Here is an 18,733-nt window from a genome sequence, read left to right as displayed (position 1 = left end):
ACATTAAGTGAATCATTTTTGAGTGACTTTAATTTTTGAATGTATGACCGTGAGGCAGTAGTCGAGGCGAAATGTGTTGAGAAAGTAATCGAGGTCTTGTTTGTTCAGAACCGAAATGATGCTCATATTGGCTGGTCACGTGCACTTCGAGTCTTGATTACTAGTAAAGGGATTTTTAGCGTTTGTATGGTTTGGTCGACTTGGATTACATTTCTATTAACTTTCGAAAGTCTACTGGATAAATATTTTTAGTCCACATCATATTTGAACCCTTCTGCATTTTTGGGATTTTGGAATTTTGTGGGTATATTCACTGCAAACCCTCACGAGACAAAACTCGTCCTCTTGGGTAACCTAGAGGTTTAACGGCTTGTTGCACGTGCTAAGTGCAATCGTGATTCCCTACGAAAGTGGTGAAATCGGTTTAGTTTTATCTTTCTATTTTGCTCGAGGACTAGCAAAATCTAAGTTTGGGGATGTTTGATGAGACATGAAAATGTCCCATCTGAATCTCTTAACTCGGACTAGTTAGTCCAATTCGAGCCGTTACTCTGATGAATTACTTGTTTCTCTTACACAGGTGTCTTCTAAGGAGTTTGGTGCGAAAAACGGTTAAAAAAATGGGAGAAAGACACATTAGGAGCATTTTCGTCATTTGTGCATTATGGTCATTGTTGATGCTCGGGTGAAAGAAGAGTTCATGGTGAACCTAGAGGCGAAAACTGAAGTCAAATCGGAGTCCGGGCGAGAAAGATAGACTAGGTCAAAGATTGGGTCAAAGAGAGTTGACCAAATATTAGATTGAGGACACATGGCGCTAATTCAGAGCGGGAATTCGAAATTCTCGGTACACATTCGGGTATTTCGGGACTAGTTTCATCAGTCGTTGTTTGCATACCCCGGATGCAAGATGCTCCCATGTTCCTACCAACCAATCAACTAAATCTAACGGTATCTATCATTCTCAGACACTTGTCATTAAGAAAGGAGGCGCGGTGCATCACTTCCATCCTCACGCGCTACACGGAATCGCTCCTATTTCTTGAACCAGCACTTAACGGTTGGCTGGTTCCATATTAAGAGGAATGTTTATTTCCCTTTCTCTCGTCTTCACTATCTAGAGAGAGAGATTTCTTTCTCTTGAAATAAAATAACAGAGGGAGAAAGGGTGATTGAAGAAAAGGAGAGAACTTTCATAAACAGAGAAAGAGTTAGATATAGTTAGAGAGATAAAGAGATTTTCTCTCTGATTAAGGAAAGAATTGAGCGATATTCTTCTTCTCTCTACTAATTCAAAACAGTTTGAGAGAGGGATTTTCAAATCTCTCCCAATATATAGTGAACAGAGAACCGGTGAAGGATGGAGAAAGAAAGTTGCAGATTGTGTGCGACTTTTAGAAAGAGATCCGAGAGAGATAGCTGGAGGTACTTAAAAGATTGGTGCTGTCAATATTTTAGAGAGAGAAAGAGATTTTCAGAGAGAGGGAGTAGTTATTTTCTAGAGAGAGGATCGAAGAGATTAAAACCGAGAGAAAGAATTGACAGATTTTTAGAAATAAATCTACAAAGAAGATAATGGAGAATCAGGAGGGAAGGATAAAACATAGCATCATCTTAGTTGTTACTTCTCTGTTATTTGTTTTTTTAGAGAGAGAAAGAGAAAGTGGACAATTTGTAGAGAGAGAGATAAAGAATCAATTGAAACATATTTATTTCTTCTTCATTTTTGTTTCTCTGGAGTTTAATTATTCATAGTTGTATTAGAGAGAGGGACTAGAAGAAGTTTAAAACAGAAACAGTAGAAAGCAAGAGAGAAAAACATTGGGGAAAAAATTTCACACAGGGAAATTATTTCCGAAAAGACGAAAAAATCGACTTCCCTTAGGGTCTGTTTGGTCTGTTTTCCTGGAAAATCGTAAAAATAGAAGGAAAACGCTTCCCTTAGGGTCTGTTCGGTTCAAAAGCAGCAAGAAAAGTTAATTCTCTTTACTCTCTTACTTACATATGTTTAAGTATTTATCTCTTTCAGCATAAGTAGCTAATTTTCTTTAATCTAGGGCTAGGATGAAGTCATATTCGATCTTTTAGAAACATATTTTTAATTGATTTCTTTGATTATACCTTAAAGCTTAATTTGTTTTAGTTTGTTAAATCGGTCTTCTTTTCACTATCTATGCTTTTTGATTTGATACATCGTGCTTAGGTTAAATCATTTGACGATGCATATTTATTAATTGATAGACAGCAGTTTAGAGATTTATGTTTTCGAAATAAAACAATTACATTTGTATTGATTATCGAGTTTTAACGAAAACATCTCTCGGAATTAGGATAGTTCATTATCCAAAATTCTGAGTTATAAAAAGAAAGTGATTTAATTTGTCTAAATATTTGTTCTTAAAAATGATTTTATGTGGTGAATTCAGAAACTCTAGGATCTTCCCCATTTGAGTTCCTTGTATCATTTGTATTTATTTTCTTTCCGTAATTTTATTTTAATATTTTATTCATTTCAAAACCAAAACCAAATCATTATAAAATCTTATTACTTCCTAATTTTAGAATAAGTTTAACTAGTCTCTGAGGAACGAACCGGTCTTTCCGGAAATATTACAACTTGACACCCGTGCACTTGCGGGTGTATACCTATTTTAGGTGTAACCTTTTAGGCCCATCATATTACGAAGTCGATCCCACGAGGATTTGTTCGGAATTAAGTCTAAACCTAAAACTAACTAATAAACTAGGAGAGAGAATAGTTGATTTTGCGAAGATGTTGGAAAACTAAAAATTGAAACTTAGAAAACAAAATAAATTTATGAGGAAAACTACAAGTTGGTAAATCCAGGATATTAGAATTCACCACTAACAATCATATTCGAATCTAATATCTAATTCAAACTATTATCCCTCTTTTGATAACTCAAAAATTATTAGAAATCAATCTTCAATTTTCGAAAAATAAGACAATTAAACACTTTAACAATGATCAAAACCCATAACCCACTTCACTTAAAATATATTGCGATTCAAATCCAAGTTGTTAGTTTATTAGACTAACTGAAGTACGATTAGTTTTGAAACTTTAAGCACATTAAAAGAGATAACAATATAAATATGATATTAAAATTCAAATACTCTTGTTAGGGTTTCATCCTCTATCCTAGTGGAAGAGTTAGAAACCCACGGATATTAAATACATGGTTCAATTAATAATAGACAAGTAAAAGAGAAGAGAGAAAAAGATAAAACCAAATTGATATTTGATGAAGCCCGTCGCTCCCGTCTTTTTCCAAAATTTGTCTTCAATTGTAGCTCAAGAATCTCCCAAAAATTAGACTCCAAAAGAAGCTAATGGCTCTCTTGTATTGCTCCTCTAAAGTTGCATTCAATGTTGGTGTGGAGTTGTGTCTTGTACTCTTGACTTCTTGGTCCTTTTATAGGTGGGCAAAACTTAATTAATTAGAAACTGCCCAAATAATCTCCCGCCGACTTGCAATAGGGAACCGAATGGAATTTGAGAATTCTCGGATGGGAACTGCTACGGGCAGTTAAATTTCTTGCTATAGGCGCTCTGCCCAATCTCAATCCCTCACAGTAACCGCCTATTTAAAAGGATGACATCATCCTTCATTGGTAATAAAAGAAGTGATAGAAAGTGTACTGTGTACAGCCCACGTGATTGTACTCATGAAATTGCATCTTTCAGATTTTAGTCCTTGTAACTTTTTGGCTTGCCCCCTATAGTCTGGCTGATTGCAACTTGCCCCCTATATTAACCTTTAGTCAATCCTTCAATCTTTTATATATTCCAAGGCACTCGCAACTTCTTCTAATTAACAAAGTCATTGTAATTTGGGAGTTTCCTGCAAAAACCATGTAACGTAATCTATTCCACCAAAATTAACACGTAAAGACTATAAAATACAGTTTGAGAAAGGAGTACTTCACGTACTCATGAAACATCCCCAGACGTAAATTTTGCTAGTCCTCGAGCAAAACAGAAAAATACTATACTAAGAAAATAAAAATCCTAACTCACTTTCGCAGGCATCGCGATTGCACTTAGCATGTGCAACAAGCCGTTAAACCCTAGGTTTCCCCTAGTGGACGAGTTGTGTCTCGTGAGGGTTTCCAGTGAATATACCCACAAAATTCATATTTCAAAATACAATAGGGTTCAAACTATTTAGATTTTAAGAGCAGTCAAAATAGAACTAGTTCACCCAACGTCAGACTTTAGAAAGCTAATAGAAGAAGATCAAAGTTTGAGACACTATTCAAGTACTAAAACTTTCTCACTAGTAATCTAGACTCGAAGTGTCTGTTGCTAGGCCATATGAGTATCATTTCTGTTCTGAGAAAACAAAACTTCAATCCCTTTCCCAATACATTTCGCCTCGACTTCAGCCTCACGGACATACACTTAGAAATAAAAGTCACTCGGAATGGTTTACTCGCATGTGTGAGTATGAGTATGGAAATGGACTCAACACATGATTTTAAGAAGGACTAAAATTTCAGAGAGACGATCTCATTGAAGGAATCCAACCACTTTACTAAGGATGGGGAAGCTCACTCATCTTCTCACCTGATTAACTATCTAACAGTACCGTCCTAGAGGTAATAGATATGATGTCGAAATGGAATTTTTGGGTTTCTGAGGATATAGACTCTTTGATATCATCGGAACTTTACTCCTTTGAAAATGTATTCTTTTTCATCTACTTGTGGTTGTAACTTTTTATTTTTTTCAACAATCTTTTAATCGAAGATCTTTACTGCTTCTTCCTTTTCCTTTATTGATTGTCTTCCTCTCAGATTTTTTTTTGAAGTGGTATGGTGATATGATCTTTTATCCTCTACTATGGTATTGTTTATCTAGTTTCTCAGACTACAAGAATGAGGTTTATTCGCATTCCTGATGGCACCCTCAGTGGCTGAAGAATTTAAACTCACGAGATCAAATGAGTTTTTCTAAAAATTGCGAGGTTGAGTAGCTCTTCATTCTACTCGGAGTTAATCAGAAGAGATCACTCGAAGGACATAAAAGGCTCAGAAATCCTCACTGGGTTAAGTCTCCACTAATGATTAGTCTAGTTCTCTTAGTAATGCTAATTCGTCACTTATGTAGTACTCATATGGCTAGGTAACAAATATCCTTAAGACTCGAAATTCGTGGCAAAATTTTTGGACAAGGATAGTATAACAACTAAGATCTAGAGCTATTAATAAGCTAAAGTTCCTCAACTAGCCTCACCTAATTTTATCGACTCAAAATTTTTTAATTTTGAACCCTCTTGCATTTTGAAATAAGGGACAAATTTTTGTTCCCCCATCCCCAAACTTAAACCGAACATTGTCCTCAATGTTCTAAAACTGAACAAAGAGAGATGTTAAAACAAATAGAAGGGTGAAAGGAAGGATATTACCAGATACTGGTGCCCCAAAACCTACCAAGTGTATGGGTTGCCTCTCAGTTAGCGCTAAGTTTATCGTCTTCAGCCAGGCCATGATGGCTCAAAGAAAAGAAAAATTTCTGTAGACCTACTGGATTCTGGTTTAGTGACTCCCCATAAAATAGTAATCGGAAAATCTGCGGGTCAACCCAGAATGTGAAATATCCAATGAGGTCTAGTCTCACGTCTATGTAATGATATAACAGTTTAAGTGAGACTCTCAGAGTGAATGAGCAATTCCCAAACTTAGATGATGATAGGATCACTAAGTTTGGCAATACACTAAAGATGACAGACATTGGATATAACGGATTCTCATAATTTGGTGAAAGAAACTTAAGGACCAAAAGGATAAAGCTTTTCCTGCAAGCTGCAGCTTAACGAGATCTGATGCATGATTTGGATCCATGTCCCAAATCTTCCAATCTCATAATACCATTGTCTCTTTCTCTCTCTAAAAGTTTCCTAGTGTTCTAATATAGTTGTTAATGTCTCCCAGGCAAGATCCATTACTATATTGTCTCTCTCCTTTCAGTTTCACTTTTTTCTTTGTTCTTTCTCTAACAATGAGTTAGTTACTAATGGTTTGACTTCTAAAGGTTCATGTTTGGCTTTCCACTTGAGGTGATCTACAATTGGCGTTGATTCTAACATAACATTTACTTCCTAGACATCTTCTTCCTTAGCAGCTGACTCAAAGTAAGCCAAAAGGAGCTCTAGTGGATCTTGAGATAATGTGGTTGGTAGAAAATCTTGAATTAACAACTCAATTAGGTCTACCTCATCAAATTCGTCAGGATTAGATGGGTGCAGTCCAGCATTGAAAATGTTTAATTCGACTTGCATGCTACCAAATGACATCCTCAACAACCCACTTCTACAAAAAGTGATTGCATTTGACGTGGCAAGGAATGGCCGACCTAAGATAATTGGGATTTGGCTATTGACATTTTCGACTGGCTCAGTATCTAAGACTATGAAATCAACAGGAAAAATGAGATCACCCACTGTAATTAATACATCCTCAACAATACCACGTGGACGTCTTACAGAACGATCAGCTAATTGAAGCATTACAAATGTGGGTTTCATCCCCTAGTCCTAGCTGTAAATATACTGTGTTAGGCAAAAGGTTGACACTGGCACCCAAATCAAGTAAAGCACGTTCTATGTGATGATCTCCTATAGTGCAGGGAAGTATCGGGCTACCAGGGTCTTTATACTTAAGAGGGAGTTTCTGCTCTTTAATGATGGAGCTGACATTCTCAGTTAGAAAAACCTTCTTGTGTACTTGTGGCTTACGCTTATGAGTACACAATTCCTTTAGGAGTTTTGCATAAGCAGGAATCTGCTTGATTGCATCGAGTAATGAAATGCTAATTTTTTACTTCTTTGAGAATATCTATCAATTTGGCATTTGTACCCTTTCTATCCGCAACTAACCTCTCAGGAAAAGGAGCTGAAATGGTACGGGTCCTCTCAAGTGAACTCATGTCTATACACTCAGGAGGTGGGTCACTATCTATTAGATCCTTGGTGGGTGAGGTGGTAGTAGTTTTACGCTTTTCAGGTTCTTCCTCCTCATCACCTATAACTTTTCCATTCCTAAGTGTAAAGATCGCTTGTACTTGTTCTTTTGTCTTAGAAGAGTTAGGTTCAAACACTCCTTTTGGGTTTGGTTGAGGTTGGCTAGGGAATTTTACCTGGTTCCCTCGCACTTAGTGTATTTGCCAATTGACCTATTTGTGCCTCTAACTTTAGAATGGACTGAGCTTGGGAGTTCATCATCTGAGTTGTTGTTTCTTGGAACCGAGCATTACTCTGGGCGAGTAATGATGGAGATTCCTCTAAAGACAACAACTTTTGTTTAAATAGGAGGGTTTTGCACCGTTGGTTCTTTAGGAAAACCAGGAGGAGTAAGAATATTCTCAGATTGAGTGATATGAGTTTGTCCGTTGGACCATGAGAAATTAGGATGCTTTCTCCACCCTGGGTTGCAGGTGTTAGAGAATGGATCAAACCTTTGTTTGTTCTCATACCTTTGATTTTGATAAAGAGCATTGGCTTGTTCATGTTCACTAAAGAATAAGGTGCATCAGTTACCCGTGTGTGTAGGATCTCCACAAACCGAACATGGGTAACTTACTGGTTCATTTCCTACACATAACCTGATTTGGTGTGCCCCTAGACTCGACAAAAGACTTTTGTTTACCTATTTCAACGGCCTCTAATCTTTTTGCTAAATCAACAAAAGCTGGATGGGATTCTATATGGTATATGCCCCCTTGTTAGCTACAGTTCTCCTAGGCTCTTTAAAGGGTTCCCATTGGTGAGATTTTTCTGCCACATCATAGAGGTACTCCATTGCCTCTTCCGCTGTTTTATTCACAAATCCACCATTGCAGAATGACTCAACCATGGTTTTAGTTTGATAATCTAGTCCATCATAGAGAATCTGGGCTAATCGTATTTTCTCAAAACCATGGTGAGGGCATTGTAAGAGGAGGTCGTTAAACTTCTCTAAATAACTACTAAGGGACTCTCCATCTTGCTACACAAAACCTGCAAGATTTTGCCTAATGGTAGCGGTTTTGTGTTTAGGGTTGAAGAAAAGTTGTGGTTAACTCTTCCCAATGACTGATCGACTCGGGTTGCAAAGCGTGCAACCAAGATTTAGCTTTCTCTTTCAGAGAGAAGGGAAACAAACTCAGTTTTAACTCATCCTCGGACATATCTCTATATTTCATGGTTGAACAAATCTCCTCAAATTCCCTAATATGGTGATAGGGATTCTCATTTTCCGCACCGCGAAAAATAGGCAACATTTGGATCATACCCGGTTTTAGCTCAAAATGAGTTGCGGTGACAGGCAACTGAATATACGACCGACTAGTCCTTGTGGGGTACATGTACTCTCTTAGGGTTAGTGGAGCATTCTCAATCATACGTTGATCTATGTTCTCACCCATTACTTCAACAAATTCACATCCTTGATCTCTTTTAATGAAACGACCTAAGTGATCACGAGGTCTAGGTGGCATAAACTGACACGGATAGAGAAGGGAATATTTTTTTTTTCCGAAAACCAAGGATTCACTACGAAGATCCTAAGGAAACAAACACAATCAAGCAACCTAAACAGAATCTAGCAACAAGTTACTAGACGTAGATTTAGTGAATGGCTTGTCTGATTTGCCTAGTAATCTAGACAGCTCCTACTTCGCCACAACACTTGAACTATGATTGTTATAAGGGTTACTCGATCAAAGTAGACGGTAAACAATTCTCCAGGAAGACAGCCAGCTATGAAAGCTGAAAATAACCGTCTTCCTTCGACAACGTTTCCTCTTCTCGAGGCGGCCATTTTGACAAGAATTGACTAACACGTTTTCCTCTGAGAATGCCCAGATAAAACTCGAGTTCTAGAGTTGTTTATGAAGTTCCTATGAGCTCGATACCCTAGGGTCACTGTCTAAATCAGATTTTAATTTTTTTACGAGGCTTAGGATCGCGTATGTTGTTTCCTAATTGGGCAAGAGTTCGGTGATGAAATCCGACTCCTATCTTGTAACTGGGTTCGTGCCCTTACTAGAATGCTAACACTAAACAGTTCGGCAAAACAATTAAGCACATGAATTCACACAATTACCCACTGACAGGGGATTCGTGGGTGATCAGAAAAGTTACCTCCCATTTCAGACGGACGACGACCTTTGCAGACGACTCGGACCACTCTTTCTTCAAGTGTTTGAATCCGAGGCTTCTTTTCTTTTCACCTCTTGCTAAATCTGAAACAATCACAAATAACCAGAATTTAGAAAGCTCCTAAACAAAAACTAGACACAAAATAATTTTATTTTTAAAGCTAATAAAATCCTAAACTATTAGTTTAAAAATCAATTCCAAATTTAGAAACAATTCCTAAAAACGCGTCCCCGTCAGCGGCGCCAAAAACTTGATTTGAAATCTAGTTAACCTAATTAATAGGCTAATTAGCAAAATTAAAACTCGCAAGTGCACGAACCGTATGTGAATATGGTATGTATTACGAAGTCGATCCCACGAGGATTTGTTCGGAATTAAGTCTAAACCTAAAACTAACTAATAAACTAGGAGAGAAAATAGTTGATTTTGAGAAGATGTTGGAAAACTAAAAATTGAAACTTAGAACACAAAATAAATTTATGAGGAAAACTATAAGTTGGTAAATCTAGGATATTGGAATTCACCACTAACAATCATATTCGAATCTAATATCTAATTCAAACTATTATCCCTCTTTTGATAACTCAAAAATTGTTAGAAATCAATCTTCAATTTTTGGAAAATAAGACAATTAAACACTTTAACAATGATCAAACTAACCGAAGTACGATTAATTTTGAAACTTTAAGCACGTTAAAAGAGATAATAATTTAAATATGATACTAGAATTCAAGAGAGGATAAATCTAAGGCCCAAAAAAGGAGCCCAAATACCAAATCCAACCCAATAGGGAATATTATCTAAAAAAAAACCCAAAAAGTGATTTTACCTCTCTATCCCTACAAATGAAATGGTTACCTCTCCTCTCCCTCACTCATTTCCCGCCCAAAAAAAGCAAAAATGACTTGATTAGACACAACCCTCTCATCACTCATGTCAGCCTTACTCTCTTCTCTCTCGGACTCCGCGCGCTCTCTCTCCTCTCTTCAAACCGGTGAGACACAAACCTCTCCATCTCTCTCTCTCTCTCTTCATTCAACCGATTGCTCACTATCTCTCCTCTCTATCTCTCCTCTCTATCTCGATCAAAACCAGAAAACCGGTCCATCTCTATCTCTCTCTTTCTCTTTTTCAAGCGAAACAATCTCCAGCCATTAAACCCTCTTTGATTCGAAACGTTACCGCCGAATCTCTCTCAACCAAACCTATTTAAGCAACCGGATCTACTCTTTTTTCTCTCTATTTCGCTCTGTTTCAACGAATCTCAAGCCTCTCTCTCGATTTCTCTCTCTTTCAAAAACAGGTACATCTCTGTTCTTCCTCTAACTCTTGATCCTCTCTCTGTTGTTGGTAAATTATTAGGATTGCTGGAACATTTTTGGGGTTTCTCGTTTCACATCTGTGGGTTTTGGTACAGTTTTAGGGGTGTTTGAAAAATTGGGGGAGTTTTCAAACAATTAGAGTTTATGATTTCAAGTTTTGTAGTCTGATGTATAGTCTGTGATAAATCATTTTGGGTTGTTTTTCGAAAAAATATTAGGGTTAAGCTGCTCTAAAGATTGTGTTAAAACATTTTGGTTGTTGTTTTGTGATTTCGGAACCATTTGGTGTTTATGGTTCTTCATCAAGCTTCTAGGTTAGTTTTGTTTTAACATTTAGGGTTGTGATCCGAAAGTTAGGTTTCTGTGGAGACATTTAGTACTTTGTCTTTGTTTTTTGGGGGTCTGTCTTTGTTTATGAAGGGCATGATTTGGTTTAGCATTGTGGGTTGTGTTGAAGAAATGTTGGATTATGTTTAGACATTTTGATAGTTGTTAGTGATTTCGAAAGCATGCATCTACACATAAAGGTCATTTGGGTGTTTATGATACTACATCAAGTTTCTAGGTTAGGGTTGTTTTAACATTTATGTTTTTGTGGAGAAATTTAGTCATTTGATCAAGATTTATGGGTTGTTGATTAACAGAATGTTTTTTTTTTTAACATTCATGGTTGTGAAAAAAAATTTAGTATATGTTTATACATTTTGGTTGTGTAGATACATTCTGCGTTTGTTTGTCTTTGTGTTTGTTTGAAACATAAGAACTTTTGCAGACATAAAACAAGATGGTTAAAACAAACACCAAGAAAGGAGATGGTGCTGATAAGAAACAACAGACTCCTGTGAGGGCTAGCCCCAGGAAGAGACCTGCTGAAGAGCCATCAAATGCTGGGCCAAGCAAAAAAAGGCAAGAAAGTTGCCAGCCCCCAACAAGCAAAGGTGTGTTATTGTATAAATTTTTTTTACAATGTCCTGTAATTAATGTTTGTGTTCTCACATTTCTTATAATTTTTATGCATATTTGTTAGTGTGTTGACATTCTGTAAAATGTTGCTTCAGTTATTGATCTGTCATTATTGTGTAGACCATTGGCCTATGCTTATTGTGTAGACACATTAAAAAATGATCTGCCATTACTTATTGTGATGAAGCATTCAGTTTACTGTTGACCATTTTGTTGAATGCCCTGACATTTCTGTTATTGTTTCTGTGAAGCACCGTGGGTTTACATCGAAGGCTAGAGTGCCGACGGAGGAGCCCAAACATACCGAGGCTAAAGAGCAGAAGAAGAAAGCTGCTTTCAATTACAAATGTAATTTGAAAGCAGTTTATAAGGTGGCGAGGGAATTGCAGAACGACATTACTGAAGAGCAAAAAAAGATGTTGTTTGCTTCACCCTTCGGGCCCTTGTTTAAGGCAGTGACCAGTATTACTTTCCGAAAGGAGAATGTTATCGAGAAGCCTAACAAAGCCATCTACGATCTGCTCTATTGCTTCGACAAACAGAGCCAAGCCTTCAACATCGGAGGGAAGATGATTCAGTTCACTCCCGGAGATGTTGCTTTGCTGTTGGGAGTCCCAATGGAAGGACAAATATATGAAGCATTCCCAACCAATGTCACCCTAGATGCCACAAAGGACGAGTTTCTGACCAAGTACTTCAGAGACTGTATGGTAGAGGGAAAGGCTTTATCTTTTGGCGGCCCCAGCATCGAAAAGGCTTTGCATGTGGCTGCAAGAACAAAGGCTCCGGCCATTGAGTTCTTGAAGCTCTGGATTATGTACATGGCAGCCACATTCCTGTTTGCTTCCGCTGCCGGCTCCTCGGTTGTCGGGAGTTTTTATCACAATCTCCAAACGGAGAGAATGATGAAAAGAGTTTCATGGGCGAGAGCTATTCACTCCTACATGATGGAGAGAATAAACAAGCACTCGGAAGACCCGGCAAAAGCTTCAGGATGCCTGACTCTTCTCCCCGTAAGTATTCATAACCATGCACTTAAATGTTTCATAATTTCTTATAGTGATAAAAGTCAAATTAGTTTGCTCTGACATTCTTTTAAATGTTTCATCATTCTTTTTGGGGGCTTATCTAATGCTAAAACATTTTGGAGAATGTTTGGGCATTTTATAAAATGTGTTTCCATTTCTTATGGTGATAAAGAAAAACAGTACTGACCTAAGAGTGTTTAATTTCTTTGCAGTACTGGTATTGCATGCACACCAGGATCCATGAGGACCTGGTTGGAGAAGTAGGGGTCAGTCCTAGAATAGCTCGATGGATGATCGAGCCATTCTTCCTTAAAGGACTGGAAGAAGAGCTGGAAAGCATTACAGAAGAGCAGGTAATTTGTTTTAACATTTCTTATAATGTCTCGGTGATTTGAATTAATGTTCTAACATAACTGATGTTTGAGTGACATTTTATGAAATGTTGGAACATTTGCATGAATGTTGGAACATTTAATTAAATGCATGTATTTTTTTAAGAAGTGTTGAGATAATAACCATATATATCCCTTCTTGTAGGTGAAGGTAGAGTTGGTGGCGGAGTCTGTGGAAGAGGAAGAGTTGTTAAAGTTCACGGAGAGGGTGGTGGAGGGGATGAATGAGGAGGAAGTAGAAAAGTTGAAGGAGGAAGTGGAGAGGTTGAGAGAAGAGAATTTGTTGGTTAAGAGAGAGTGTGAGATGGTTAAGAGAGAGAGAGAAGTATTAAAAGAGGAGGTGGAGAGGATGAAGAGAGAGAGAGGAGAGAAAAATGATGTATTGGAATTTGATTTTGGTGTCGGAGGGGAGGTGGATGTTAGAGACGAGGTTGGTAGAGATTTGGTGAGTGTTGGAGAGGAGGTGGAGGGTGGGGAGGTTAGACAAGAGGTGGAGAGTGGAGAGAAGATAGTGGAGCAGGAAGTAGCCCCAAAAAATGCGGAACAAGTAAACGTACAAGCCCGCAACGAAAAAGAAAGTGATGCCGAAGCCCAAACTGAAGGAGCAGAAATAGACAATAAGGGTAAGAAGGCAATTTCTGATGAGTTGGAAAAGGGTCAAACTTCAGGGGAGGGGCAAAACCAGGAGCAGAAAGAGAGCCAAGTTGCTGGGTCAAGTGAGTAAATGCTCACGCAATTCTTTACTTCTGTTGACATTCCTGTTTTTGCTTGATAAGAAGTTGGAAATGTTGGAGCAAATACCAGAATGCTTCAACATTTGAGATACTGTTATAAAAGTAATGAATATTGTCTTTTTTTAGATTTAAGTTGGTTTTATTTATAGTTTATTTCTTTTAAGCAACGTATTAACTTGTGTGCAATCAATCTATCTTCTCTGAAATTCTTACTTACTTGTCAGATGATTGGTATGAACATAAATTGTTCGGCCATCGTTACAAGTTTTTTGATAAACGGTAAGTAAAAGAGTTCTATCGTACTCCCAAGATGTCTTTTACCACGACAATTGAAGACTGTCTTTTACCACGAACGACAGTAGAGTGGTCGGCTAAGTAATAAATAAGAAACAAACAAGTAAGTGTTCTTCTCCGCATAAATACGTAAAATGTTGGAACATCCGTGATAACGTTTATATATATTGATCAAGAATTGGAGAATGCTTTTTGTTAAGATTTGGTTTTCTATCGAATGTTGACTAGTTAAACGTGTGGTGGTGGGGGACAGGTGAAAAGATATTTGCAAGTGTTTTGAATGTAGGTGAAAAAGAGACGGAAGAACTAGACTTTCAGCTGACTTGGCCTTCAACTTTCTTTTCAGAGGTTTGTGAAGTGGCCAAAGAATATGAAAACTACGAGATCGTGGAGAATGAAAGTTCTTCGGAAGACGATTTTGTAAATAAGCCACAGGTTGAAATGGCTGAAGTTGTTCAAACGAAAGAGAAAAATAAACAAAACTCTCTTGTAAAGAGGGTAAAAACTCAGCCAAGAACCCGAACTTTGACCGAGAAAGGCAAGCAACTCGAGAAAAAGAAAACAATCAATGTAGAGGACATTATAGAGTTGGTAGCCGGAAAGTCAGAAGAGGAGAAAGTTAAGAAGCTTGGAAACTGGAGAAGAAGCCCAGTCTGGAAGAATGTCAAGGAAGATGAAAAGGGTCTGATGGAAGAATTCCTCAGGAAAAGTGACCAAAGGTACGAGTAGGTTACTGTAATGTTCATGCACTGACAATAATGTTTGGACATTCTTGTTTGTGTTGTAACATTAATTTTAGCTTACTGTAATGTTCTAGCATTGGCTGATATGTCCTATCATTATAAAAGGTGACACTGTTTTTTCCACATTTTCCAGTACTAAAGTGTGGTTTAGTGACGGGATAAACGACATATGTGGAAAGCAGCTCGACATGTTGATGATGAATCTAGAATGCGATTCACAGATAATCAACTGGGCCAGTTCCTTCGTCACTAATCACAAGGAATTGAAAGAAAAGTGTGTGCTTTGCCTCCCATCAGAGATCTACGTAAGTGAAGAGATTAGAATGTTTTCCTATCGTCATCTTTTATATGAGTGAACATTTTGATAACTTTTTGTTTGTTCGACAGACAATGATAAAGTCGGAGGTCAACCAATCTTCAATCGAACATATGCTCAATCGCACGTTGAGTAATAATGCTGGGAAACCGGAGATATTGTTTGTGTGTGCACCAATCTGCCAACCAACAACGGGGGACGCAGCAAGGGGGGGCACTGGACACTATTGATATACAATGTATTTCTCCATAGGTGGACCCATTATGATTCAATGTCATTTGACAAGAAGAAGGCCAAGGACTGTTACGAAAATGCCAGGGAGTACGCGGCATATGTCGAGGATGTAATGGAAGAAGTTGGGTTCACAATGTTTGGAACCCAACAAAAATATGCAGATGTCGTTGGGGAGCCAGAATTCCCTACTCAGGGAGAAAAGTAAGTGTTCTCACTCTTTATTTGTTCCAACATTATGATGCATGTTTTAATTAGTTTCAAATTGTTCAAACATTCCGGGAAATGTTGGAACAAAAACTTATATGTTTTTAGAAATTTGATAAAAACACACGTAGTTATTAATAATTTAGTCTCATTTAACATTATGTTTCAGAATTGTCTGTGACTGTAGAAACATTATTGGTTATGCTTTAACATTTCGTTTGTGTCTTGAACAGCCCGGATTGCGGTCTGTTTGTCATTTTGAAAATTGAAGAGCTCGTGGCAGACTGCACGACAAAAGGACCCAAACAGCGTACAGAAAACCCAGATTGGGCATCCCTGGCACAAAGGAAGAGGGCCAAGCTAACCCACAACATTTTGAAAGAGAATACGATATCTTGGAGGATGGCCCGAGCTTGAAGTAGTTTCCCCTGTGTATGTTTTTTTTGTAAATGATCTTTTTTAATCAAAAATAAAGTAGTTGTTCAGGTAACGGGTTATGTTCATATCACTAAACCCGAAACGACTTCATTCTTGATTAGATTACAAACAAATATGGTTTGTAAATTATTTTGGGATGTTAACAACATACAATGATTTTGGATGAGATGTTTATGTTAAAACAATATGAAGTAAATTTGAATATATTATTATTTTTCTTCAACAACATGTGTAACATGCATTGTCCCTTTAGAGTTTGTTTCAGGGAAGAACATACACAGATATGTTAGAACATTCCTTTCAGTGCTGGGACAAATTGATAAATGTTTGAGAAATATGTAATAATGTTTCTTCATTAATACGAATGTATTCAAAAAAATCCATAATGTTGACACATTGTAAATAATAGTAAGACATCTAAGGATTCATTCACTAAACATTTTGTAGAATGTTATAACATTTTCACAAGAGAACAAAATATGTACTAAATACCAAAAGATTTTTCTAAAACATTCAACACAATGTACAGACAGTCTGTAACATGTTGAGACATATCGTTGATGTTGAAGCATTTAGAAAAATGAGAACTACAGTTGGGCCCGACATGTTGCACTGTTGTGATAAGAGGGTTGGTTGCACCTGCGACATATTCTTTTCCTCCTGGTAACATCTCCGGAACTCTGCAACCGTGTTGTACGTGGTCTCCCTGGTGCCCTTTTAACTAGTGGAGGAAGAGTCTTGGTTAATGGATCAAAAGTATAGGGTTCGTCATAATTTGGAACGGGGTAAACACAATGTTTATGTGTTTCTGTAAGCCTCAACCGTCCAGACTGGATCGTAAAAACATGTACTATCACCCCGAGTCTTGTTGATGCATAACATTGCATGTTGACACGGAAGCGAATCTACTTGCCAACGCCGACAAGAGCATGTGAGAGTACCAAGATTTACGGAATGGCGTGGAGTCGAATATACTTCATAAATAAGTGGGGCTGCCTCGACGTATCTCCAAGTCTCCGCAACTTTGTATTTCGCTTGTTGCTCCAAGTTAATGGATGGGCAAAGAAATGTATTCCATCCAATAGCGGCGTCTCTATGCTTTCTCATCTTGTTCATAATCTTCTGTCTTATGGCATCCAACAATGCTGTAATAGGGAGAACGCGGGCTTTCTTTACCATGTTGTTGAAGCTCTCAGACAGTTGGGAAGTGATGGCGCCATACCTGTAAGACAACATTATAACGTCCGTCACAACATTTTACGGAATGCTTATATTGAATCATGTTGTGTTCCAACCGTACACTAAATGTCCTTTCATAACAGAAGCTATGATTAAATGTGAAAAAATTACTGGGTAAACTTAAAGTGTGCCGGTAACAAGGTTCATGGTGTTTCAACATTTCAACTGAAAATGAGTAAACAAAATACCTATCTCCGGGGAAAAAGGAATCTGCCCATGATTTCGGATTAAGGGATTGGAAAAACCTCTCCACATTGGTTCCACCCATCTCAACCATTTGTTCAATGGTTGCGTGATACTCGCTCTCGGGTAATGCACGTGCCGCCGTAAACATAAGACTTTGAAAATAACGTGACTGGCGCGCCCCGTTACGTATTCTCAAGTTTAGATTACATCGTAAGTGCCAAACACAGAATGAGTGGTGAGCGGTGGGAAAAACATTCTTCACGCCTTTTAGAATTCCAGCATGTCTATCCGAAATAAAGGTGTAACGTTTGATCGGATCCACCACTAATTTCAAATTTTGCAGAAACCAATCCCAATTATGATCATTCTCAATGTCCACAACTGCGTAAGCAATGGGGAAAAGACCTAAAAAAAATAATAATACAAAATTAGTGCTGTTGATTCATAAAGCAATAGTGATTAGCAAATGATCAAATGTCTAAACATACGTGGTAATGTTCAGTGACACCAATAAATGACGCATCATCTCACTGGATGTAGCGACATTGTAGATCATGTTCTTAAAATTTTGTCAAGTGTTGGCAGGAACATTAGAATGTTAACGTACGATGTGAAAATGAAAACATACCGTCGTTTCCATCCTTGGTAACCGCAGCTAAAATGCAGCCATTAAAACGTGTTTTGGCGAATGTTCCATCAATATAGATCACGGGACGACAGTGTTGAAACCCAAGGATAGATGCGTGAAGCGCAATAAAAACTCGGACAAATCTATTGGTAGTGGGTTCGATTTGCAAATCAATTATGCTATTGGGATTAGTAGTCGCCAAAGAATCTACGTACCACTTCAACTTTGCATAGGAATCACCCTCCTGCCCAAATACTTTGTCCATGGCTACCTTCTTACCACCGTAAGAAAAGTAATAGCTCAACTCAACACCGTAATCGTCTTGAAACTTTTCTTTAACTTCAGCAGTACTCCAATTTGGGTGTTTTCTGATGTCGTCATCCATTAGGCTGCCAACAAGTTTACTAGAGAGTTTGGGATCCGCAGGTTTGAGAACAACATCGAGACAATCGTGTATCGGTTCGTATTCTTTCAAAAGAAACACGGATTTACATCCCAATGGTGCAACCCCGTGGACTCTCCAATTACATCCGGGTTTGGAACAAACGGCAGTCACACGACATGGTTCATTCTTGATATATTTGTAGTTGTTCTTGGTTGCAATGGTATAACGACCAAGAGCGTGTCGAAAAGCTTTGACACCACCAGGGAATATTTGCCCAATCTCCGTAAATACGTCGCCCCATGAGTCACATACTAACTTCTTGTCATTATTTTGAGATGTAGAAAGTGACTTTTCAGTTTCCATACTGCAAAATTGAATAAAAGGTTATGAAAGTATCATCAATTGTCTTAACAGGTTAACAAATGTATGAACATCTAGTGTAATGTCGCGGCACCAGGGAGAA

The 18,733-nt window shown here is 37.8% G+C and overlaps 2 protein-coding genes across 2 annotated transcripts in view; one reads left to right on the top strand and one right to left on the bottom strand.

The window, feature by feature from the left end:
• Window positions 1–6,125: 6,125 nt before the first annotated feature.
• Window positions 6,126–6,551, bottom strand: LOC147550879 (uncharacterized). Its single transcript, XM_086668507.1, has one exon. It carries the CDS (start codon window positions 6,549–6,551, stop codon window positions 6,126–6,128), a length of 426 nt encoding a protein of 141 aa, XP_086524633.1.
• Window positions 6,552–10,741: 4,190 nt separating this feature from the next.
• Window positions 10,742–18,733, top strand: part of LOC147550878 (S-adenosyl-L-methionine-dependent methyltransferases superfamily protein) — a 31,853-nt gene continuing 23,861 nt past the window's right edge. The window contains exon 1 of the mRNA XM_086667822.1: window positions 10,742–10,809. The gene's annotated coding sequence lies outside the window, so the exon portion shown is untranslated. The remainder of the gene's footprint in view (window positions 10,810–18,733) is intronic.

Source organism: Eschscholzia californica, unplaced genomic scaffold (assembly GCF_041429995.1).
Source record: "Eschscholzia californica isolate CP2 unplaced genomic scaffold, dmEscCali1.0.p SCAF_3, whole genome shotgun sequence".
NCBI classification, from domain to species: domain Eukaryota; kingdom Viridiplantae; phylum Streptophyta; class Magnoliopsida; order Ranunculales; family Papaveraceae; genus Eschscholzia; species Eschscholzia californica.
The sequence above is the reverse complement of the archived record's forward strand: the minus strand, read 5'-3'. Positions and strand labels throughout refer to the sequence as shown.

Coding starts and splice junctions, on each gene's coding strand:
- LOC147550879 (XM_086668507.1), bottom strand. CDS start 6,551: ATGAAACCCACATTTGTAATGCTTCAATTAGCTGATCGTTCTGTAAGA.